At 37.8% G+C, this 10068-nt stretch overlaps 1 protein-coding gene across 1 annotated transcript; it reads right to left on the bottom strand.

The window, feature by feature from the left end:
* Positions 1-677: 677 nt before the first annotated feature.
* On the bottom strand, positions 678-9307 carry LOC105808074 (serine/threonine-protein phosphatase 6 regulatory ankyrin repeat subunit A-like). The gene is made up of 4 exons (XM_012641637.1): positions 9248-9307; positions 8771-8853; positions 7290-7381; positions 678-4914 (listed from the first exon to the last, which is right to left on the bottom strand). The coding sequence occupies exons 1-4, from the start codon at positions 9305-9307 to the stop codon at positions 4667-4669; spliced, it is 483 nt and encodes a 160-aa protein (XP_012497091.1). The 3' UTR covers positions 678-4666.
* Positions 9308-10068: the final 761 nt, after the last annotated feature.

The raw sequence follows: 10068 nt of genomic DNA, 5'->3' as shown, positions 1-10068 counted from the left end.
TGCTGGAATCTCCATCATTAGGAATTTGTTCCTTAGTGCTTCCAGGGACTGTCCCTGAAGTTACCACTCAAGGGGGAGAAGTTTGGATGGTGAGATGGATGGAGAAGGAAATTCTATGGATATCTTCATAGTACAGAAAGTTAAGTTCTTGTGTTGCTATGAAGCCCCTGCAGGGTAGTGGTGACAGAAACAAAGATAACCATGGTTGATTTCACAAAGTTGAGGACCCAGTAGGCTTCCTTCTTTCTGATATATGTGCACTGTATAACTGATCATATTTCCCCTCTTACCTTGGCTGCAAGGAAGCTCAGAGTAAAACTCAAGTTCAGTCATAGCCACTATGTTAAATTTTATGGGTCCTGTATTTGTTGGTGTTCTTTTTCCCTGTCCTAATTCATCTACTTCTAGTTGGTCCCATGTCTTTTGTTACAAGTCAGCTCAAATCATTTGTGGAAAAAGTTGGAGGCACAAATAAATATAATAGACACAAACGTACATATTTAATTTTTTTCCTCTAATTGTGAAATACAAACAGAAATAGCAAATCTGGAGATACACTTCTAACTATTTTCAAAATTTAAAGTTAATAATCAAAGGGGGGAGACAAAGATTTAAATTAGCATAATTTGTAAAAAGCATAAATTGGAAAAATTAAAGAAAACACAAATGGCAACAATATTTGTACCGTTTTTATTTGTAAAAATAACCATCTGAATGCATTTCCATAGTATATTTCAGTTAAGTACTTCATTACATTATTAGAGCATTCAGTAGTTGCAAAAGTATTAAACTGTGCTTGAGAAGATTCAGATAGGTTCAAAGTCATTCACTGAACTAAAAGTCATTTTCCTCATTTTTACCATCATGACATTTACCAGAGTCATTCAACTCCAATTTACATAGAAAACATTATAGACAAATCCCACTGAAATCATCAAACAATATTTTATGCTGTTACAAATATGTTATGCAAAATATAACACTGGCACCAGATTTGTATCATCGTGCTTTGCAAATATATATTGCACATGCTAAAGCATAAAATATGTAGACAAAACTACCAAACAAAAGATATTTGCATTGAACTTTTAGATCACTGCATAAGAAACGCATAGAATTACATTTGATACAAACACTCAGATTGTCACTATCTTAAAACGCTTTTCCCCTATAATACTGACCTATGGTTTACAGTTTTGTAAGAAGAAAGCATTTCAGCACTGCAAAATCCAACATAATCCCTATAGAAAACTTCAGCATTTTCATATTCATTTCAATGCAAGTAAAAGGGGAAATAGGAAAAAAGACACTTTACACATTCAAAGAAAGGCTGAAATGAAAACTCACTGGTATCATATTGCTCTGATAACACTCAAATGAAAAAAATACAAAACATTTCACAGAACATTTTCAGAATATACAAATATAAAAAGGCACTCTAACTTCATATTACAAGACAAAAAAGGGATGAGTTCTTCAACTAACGCAACAGATAAGCACACCAAGTTGCTCAACAGTACAAAGAATAACTAGTGCAGCAAATTCATTTGATGTTCTTGTTCTAATTTAATAATAAAATAATAAATGAAGCAGTGTTTACTGCCTAAAGTACCAAAACATACTATGGTGCCCTTTTAGTAGTGATAAATAGAAATCCCCTGAGCTATTTACTGTAGAATCATAGCAGATTTTAGGCAATTTGGAGATAGTAATGTATTTACCAAAGATAGACACTGGTGAATAGGTAAGTGCAATGAAACATGATCCCTGTGGTTGTGGTTAAAATACAGTCTAAAAATAACACATCTAGGTAAAAGCACTAAGCAACTAAGACACAATGAAAAAACACAACATTTTTCTGTTTGTTTTTTTTTCTTAGAAGGCTATGTTACAAACATAATTGTATTTCTAGGAGATGTAATCAAAACACAGAAATTATAGCTTTGAAAGTCATTGCTTAAAGAAAAAAATTTGGTCTTGGGGGAAGGGAGAAATAGAGAGAGAGGGGTAGAGAGATATATTGAGTGATTCATTGTAAGCATGATTTCACTTTGTTCCTTTGTCCTCCTCTTACCGGTAAGAGAGTGGAGAAAAGTGCAGCTCCATGGAGAAGATACTGTCTCATGGCTGGTCGCAGCTTTGCTGAAAGGATCCTTGTACTCTCTGCTACTCTACAGGAAACATGTTAACGCCGCTTCCCCATTGATACAGGCATTGTTATTTTCTGCTTTAAATGCCAACTGAGCAAGATTTCCATTGACTTCTAGAAAAAGACACCGCAGTATATTGTGCTTCTTCAACATTGGATCTCCCTTATTTTCAGTGTTTTGGTAAAGATAAGGTCATTATTGCTCATTAGCACTTTATCTACTTTTTAAAAATTCATCTTCTCTAAATAAACAAAAAGGACAGAGAAGGAGGGAAACACAACACCAAGATTTTTTTTAAAAAATGGTGGTCATGTTGAAAATTGACAATGAAATTAATATCAGTTCTTAAGTCCTTTGAACAAGTTCTCATTTGTGAAGAATCCAACATGAGTTTTAATTAAATCCAGGATATTAAAAGAGATTAAAGTTTTTTACAGCTAGATGAAAAATATAATACAGTATCTGTATTTGATCCAGATATGATAGAACACTGTTTTAAAAATCTCTCACATACACTATGAATAGAAATTTCCAGGATGAAAATGAAACCCATTATAAAATGTGGGAGAGGACCGTCCTAATTCAACATATTTCTTTCCTGTCTCTTCCTCAAGTGGAAAATAGCACTTGAGCTGGTGATTTTTATTTCTCTCTTGGCACATGTGCCCACACAATGACATCATTTCCCATTAGGTTACTGGGACCAGGTGAGATTTTCAGTGTATTTAGGGTAATTTCTGGATCTTCTTTGGGCCACCTTTATGTAAATGATCCACTACACACTTCAGTCTTCATCTCGCGGACGAGCATGCAGACTGCAATGTCTTCTAAGCTCTAAGCTGGCTACAGACTGGGGTTGAGTGATGAATGTCGTACCCGTCTCTAACCAACACGGAAGAACCTGAGGGTCCACTGGAAACCTTAGCAGGGGAAATGCTGGGTCTGGCCCCAGGGCTGTTGGCTAGCCCAGGGTCAAGTGTGTTTTCCACTTCTCTGTTATTCCAAATAAGATACATAGCAATTAAACAATGGATGTTTCCTTGGTATTTGTTTCATTTCAAATAAATATAAACACATTTACATCAAAAGTACATGGACATTTTCTGTAGTCTGGCAAAAAATAAACCATGGTCGACACATTATCAGTTACAAATGTTAAGCTGTCAACTAGAAATCTGTGTCATAAGAAATATAAAATACAACAAAGACTGGTACGCCAAAAGACTACATTTTAACTCCATAGAAAAGCTACTTCAGTTCTCATTTGCATTTTGAAGGAAAAAAAATTTAAATCTTCCATTTTAGACTGAAGCATTTTGGTCCTCATGGATAGCTGGTTGATGAACTACATACATACATATATATATACATATGCGCACACATGTGTGTATATGTGCACAATTTTTAAAGAGTCTCATTCTTCTTTTTGTACAGCTGTTCCAGGTGCGGAACGGGGTCCATTTGACCTAGAAGCTTTGGCAGAGGGAGTAGACACAGCATTCACTATGTTGATTCATCATCAAACAACTGGCAATTGGCTTTAATTTCTCTATCACCCGTTTCTACTTTCTGCTTTTACTTTCTTTGCTTCCTTTTGCAGTCACACTTTCACTCACTTGGCATGACCTTGACTAAGCAGCTCATTAACATTTTACTATTGATGAACAATGCTGATGATTCTGGTTTTAAAATAGTATTTTGATTTAAGAAAGAATTAACAAGGGGCAGTTTAATGTTAAATATGCATATTATCTCAAAGTTTCGGTACAATATAATTTTCACCTGAAATGTTATTAGACAGATTTTGGTTCAATCACTTGGGTGAAAATTAGTTACAAGCTTGTTGTGGGGAACACTGGGTGCTATATTTGTGTTAAATGAAAAAAAGTTCAGTTTTTCAATTCATCTGGCAACTTTAACAAAGATCCTCAGAAAGAAGTTCTGGATATTTAAGTGCTTGCTATAGACAGGATATGAATAGCTGGACTCCCCTACGAAGATTATTACAGGCATTATTTCTGAAGATGAACACCTTTACCTTTGGCTTCTGGTGAGGACGTAAACATCAAAGTGAGAAGAGGTTCGAGGTGTTTCCTATCTACCTCGTCCCTCCCCTCCCAGGGGATCTGAATGCCACATTGATATACTTCTGAGAACTCACTGCTGAGTGCATGAAGAAAGATTCTTTATAGCAAGCAGTTGCCTCTTGGTTGCATTATCCCCAAAGAAAAGGAATTAAATACATTTTTTATTCCTTACTTAAAATGAGAGGTAGACTTTCACAGAAGTACCTTAGATCTAAGGAAAACATGAACCAAAACAAAATCAGGGCCCATCTGTGTGAGTGTTTCACCCAACAGCCTCTCTGCCCTCCCTTGGTTCGATTAATTCCTTCTCTACTGGCTTCTGGAAGCCTGAGCCCCAAATGATACTTGAACACAACATAAACCTGGAATTCAAGCTTCCTTCCCTTCCTCCAACACAGGTGATCAAGGAAAAGCTTCTACAGTCCAAAGTCAAAATGTTTCCGAATCAGAATCGTTTTCATTGTACCCATCCTCCGAGCCTACGTTGTTACTGCACAGGCTAACCATGCTACCCAGATTGGAGAGGGTTGTCCTGCTCAAATTGTCTTTTTTAAAACAAACGAAGTTGACAGCCGTCATTGTACCGGAAGGAGAAAAAGGCATCATGGTAGCCAAAATGAGGGCCAGGCAGTCAGCCACGTCTTTGTTAGGAGCGCAAGCCAGGGCCGGGGTATGACCTGGGCGTAAATGCAGACAAGGCAGTGGTTAGTCCGGGGCAGTCCAGAGGCGGCGCGAGCATTCCACACTACATCTCACGGGTTCTCGGAAGCGGAGATGTATGTCAAGTTAGAAATCATGCGGGGTAAAACGGAGAGTCGCTCTCCACAAATCATGCTAGGGGTGAGGCTAGAGGGGAGAGGGAGGGGGAGACGTTCTATGGAGGGCTTTTCGGTTTTGTTTTTTCCAGCTCACATGACTACAGCAAGCACCGTGTCATCCAAAGTTAGGCAGAATTCCAGCCTTCATCTAGTGAACAGAAACACAAGGGGGCGGGTGTGGGACACAACACCACAGGAAACAGCAACAGGACAACCAGGAAGATGTTTCCACTTGAGAGCACACGCACACCATGAGCCTCAGGCCTGGGCCCGAGTAGGACTCTCATTCTGAGAACAACGACTTTGCATTGTTAGCTAATTGTGTGTCAGACTGGAAAGGATATTGGAAATTGCATGACTATAAAAGTGAGTAATGTAGTTATATCACTTTATACATACACTATTTACAGCATACACCAATGAACTGGTTTCAGAAAAATGAAATCATTTGAGTAGATCAGATAGAGGAAGGCACTGGTTGTTTGTGGTTAAAAATTACCATCATTTAAGAGAAATTTAACAGAATTTTAAGAAATAGCCACCCCACCAACCAAATCTGAATCGGAAATGTAACAGATGTAAGAAAATGACTATGCTTGCCATAATTAGAGTCGTGTCATTCTCTGCCATTTAGACTTGATGTGTCCAGTCCAGATGAGAAAACTGCCTCAACACATAAAACAGGTGTGTCTTGGGGAGGTCAATTAATAATTCTTTGACTTAACTGTTGCCTGTATCCAACCTTTTTTCCACTGAAAGGGTTGGCCAGAGTTCCTACCACCCAATGAGTAGTGCCCTTGCTCCATCACTCAGAGGAACTGGCTCAATGAAACCTAACATTTTGTTGTTCTGTTTATCATCACTTGACCTGCTTTCCCTGCCCTGCCCTTTAAGAGATTCTTCTTTCTGGTATGAAAACAAACAAGAATGGACAGGTATCTTAGCATTCCATTCCACAAAGGTCAGTGAGGAGTAAAGGAATTCTGATTGTAGCACTGTACAAAATTGCCCCCGAGTGTTCCCAGGCCTATGGGACTCAGCTAAGCTCTGAGATAGGATGCAGTTCCACTGACCCAGGGTTCTTGTGCCTGAGGTTGCTATAGGCTGGGCAAACCTCAGATGCAGCAGATTTATATCAGAGAAAGGCAAAACTAATTTATTCTGTTCTCTTTGGTTATTTTGTAGAAAAATTGTCGGCCTCTGCATGCCAACCCTAAGGTATATTATGGGGATAAGAGGGTGAGGGAAGGTGAGGCAGGAAAATCAAAGAGATGGGGTAAGAGAGAACTTTCTGCACTTCCTAGGTGAGTCAGGTTGGGGACAGAGCGGGATACATGCTAGGATAAATGGGGCTGCAAAACCAACACTAATAAAAGTTAGCTAATGATGTCAGTATGGCTGCTTACTTCTGAGAAATAGGCATGAGCTGCTAATTCCAATACCTGTAATAAGCAGTTAATTGAGTTATATTAATACATTATAATGCTTTAATTAAATGCCACAATTAATGCCATATTTAAAAAATTACTTAATTCATAAATATCCAGAAGTTCCTTTTTTGCTCCCCAAGGTTAATAGGCATTTTGCTTAAAATGGCAGTTTAGTACAATTCTAGTATTCATTAGCTTTCAAAACTTCTTAGGAAGCAGAGTAGAAAGCTTCTGTTAAGAATTAGTTCATTTAGAAAAGAAACATTATATAGATCAGGAGAAGCTTTCAAGTGTAGACATTAGTTAAGAAATTTTATTCTTATTCTCCAAATTTCCATATGGGGAATATGAGTTCTGATCTGTACTTTAAAAAGAAAAAAAGGTTTGATCTCAGAATGAACTGAAATACGATCAAAGACTTAGGTTTTTATTTGAGCCCTCGAGCATGCACTAATGACATGTGTAATCCCTAACTCTTCAGCATACACAGTTAGGATTTTGAATGCCAAGTCGAAAGTTTTTCGGTGTGTCTAAGACAGTTTAACCACCATGCTGAGGAGTTAGAGCCCAGCTGCTGACACTACATGCAAAATGCACAGCACTGGCGTGCTACAGGTAGACTGTGTGATTTACAAAAAGACAGACAGGATGGATTATCCTCATTTGATTTCTCACACACATAGAACTTCCAAGGAGGAGAGAGTTCTCACTGCCTTTTTAACTAGCTCCTATCTTTCTCATTTTCCTCTGGCTTAACCGGCATATGGAAGGTACCTGCAGTGCCTGTTTACTTTTACCACTTACCATTTTCATCGACAGCGAGGACACAGGCCCCTTTGGCCAGCAACTCCTCAACTACTACCTTCAAGCCATTGCGTGCAGCAACATGGAGGGGTCTAAAAAACACAAGACCAAGCATCAGTTGTCATACGTATTCTGTGAGAATGTAGCATTTTGGTTAGCCTATGTCACTAAAGGGAAGAAGTAGTTAAGAATCTATAAATAGTATGTGGATATTTTTACTGTTTAAAAAAGGTATTTGTTGACCAGATCTTTTCCAGGTGCCAAAGATCCTACTGTTCTTACATGTTTGGCCCAGGTAGGTTTCTCTGCAGATATTACAAATATTCTGCATCTCCAACAATCTCAATGACAGTACATAGACAGAGGAAGAACTCAAGCTCTTGGGTGTTTTGCAGAAGGTTCTTTACCACTTGATTTCTACTACAGCATTTGAATCACTGTTTCACACAGTTAGCTCATCAAAAGACCAGTATTAATATCATCCCCATTTACAGAATCTCAAAACTCTTTGTTATTGCTAAGTGCACACAGATGTTTTACTGAATTTATAATACTTTAAAGAATAACATCAAACTCAGTATATTGTGCAATAAAATGCAAAAAATCTTAAATGAGGTCAGGCACGGTAGCTCATTGCTAAAATCCTAGCACTCTGGGAGGCTGAGGTGGGAGGATTGCTTGAACTCAAGAGTTCAAGACCAGCCTGAGCAAGAGTGAGACCCCATCTCTAGTAAAAATAGAAAAATTAGCCAGGTATCTTGGTACGTGCCTGTAGCTACAGCTACTTGGGGAGGTTGAGGCAGGAAGATCATTTGAGCCCAGGAGTTTGAGGTTGCAGTGAGCTACGATGACACCACTGCACTCTAGTTGGGGCAATGGAGCGAGACTCTGTCTCAAAAGAAAAAAAGAATCTTAAATGAAAAAAAAAAAAGCCTAATATTCCTTTGCCTTTATAAAAATGCATAAGTAATTTCCTAAAATGGAAAAATGAAGCAGCTTTCAGATCTTTCACACTGAGGATTACACTGAATGATATTAAAATATAATTAAGACAAATAGCTTAGAAACTCTTCAAATGTATTCTGGGAACCTGATTTATAAAGCTGTCATTTTCCAGTCAGAATACATAATGCTAATGCATAATACAAATAGTTTCCCCAAATATGTCAGTCTGTAAGCCCTTAAGATTTTTCTAACAGCCCACTAAATTTATAATGTTACCCCAGGAACATCAGCAAAGAAAAACACAGATTTCACAAAATTCTATGAAGACATATCAAAATAATGATTCTAACTAAAACTGTCTGGCTTGATCAGCATTTGTAGGTAAGTGACTGTCAACTTTACGCAGGGGAAGCCAGGTCTACATCTCTCACCACTGTGTTCCCTAGAGCTTGCCTGGCACATGGCAGGCTCTTAATACTCATCTAACAAATGACTATGACTCGGGGTCTGAGTCAAACTTTGGTAGTTACACTTACGTCTGCAGTGCATTATTTTTTGCATTAATAAGGCTCTCATCTTGTATCTTGTCAAGTATTAACAAGGCACATTTTTCGTGACCCTAATAAAGAAAAAGAATGATAAGAAACATGGGACACAGAGACACAGAAAGGTTTCTGAAAAATCACTTCATTATGCTTTAAATTGGAAATGAATTTCCTCTGCCTTGAAAACATTCTATGACTATTTCCTGAGTGATTTTTTTCTTCTAAAAAGCAAACTGGCCCCAGATACTCTGAGATTCTGAATAAGGTCTATTAGGACTTGGTTAACATAAGTCTAATCTAAAATATTAATATTTCTAAGATAAATTTTAGAATTAATGTCCAGAGAGCTAAAGCAGATGCTGGTTTAGCTAGGTTAGCTGGTAAATAGGGAGTATCCTTTAAGTCCTTCAACATTACTTTTTAAACATACATAAAAAGTCCCACCTCCTATCTCAAGCCTTCAATTACCACTTCAGTGAAGCATTTATTCTTAGAATTCCCATTACACCTATTATCTGTGTCACTCATCATCATTTATTATTGCCTTATATTTTGCAGAGACCCTATCTCAGGAAAGCTAATTCTTTTCTTCCTCAACTAGGGGAAGATATCTCTCTGTATCTTATGACAATAGATGGTTGATCACTTTTGAAAATCAATTGGTAAGTCAGAGATCCTTTCACGATTTCAAGCCTGGTGCACTTTTAAGGGGTCATGGCTTCCTAAACCCTTGCTAAGCAACATGTGGCCCATAGACCAGCAGCAGCAGTATTTCCTGAGAGTTAGAAATGTTGAATCTCAGCGCCTACCCCAGACCTAATAAATCAGAATCTGTAATTTCACAAAATCCCCAGGTGATTCATTTGCACAATAAAGTTTAAAAAGCATTGCCCTTATATTCACTAAAATACTACACCTTGATATAAACTGCATAAAACTGAGCACTTTTGTGTTCTTCATGGGCTTCCCAGAGCATGAAGTGAGAAAATGCAAGCAATGAAAGGAATGGCTGAGACTTCTAACACCACTGGGTATAGGTAACACCTTTAATGTTTTAACTATGTTGAAATAAATTACCATCATTTGGTACCAACTGGCTTCATACTATAATGCCTCATATGGGAGACCCTTAAATATAATTTTAGAAATATCCACAGAGGTTTCATGCTGATGCACTGCGGTGGAGTGTAACCTGCCATCACCTTATCAGAGGGCAATTTGGTGTTAAAAATGTTTGTATCCTTGGACTCGATGATTTTACATTTAGGAATTTATCTTAAAGGAATGAG

This window comes from Propithecus coquereli, unplaced genomic scaffold (genome assembly GCF_000956105.1).
Source record: "Propithecus coquereli isolate 6110/MARCELLA unplaced genomic scaffold, Pcoq_1.0 Scaffold167, whole genome shotgun sequence".
NCBI lineage: Eukaryota > Metazoa > Chordata > Mammalia > Primates > Indriidae > Propithecus > Propithecus coquereli.
This window is presented reverse-complemented; position numbering and strand designations above follow the sequence as displayed.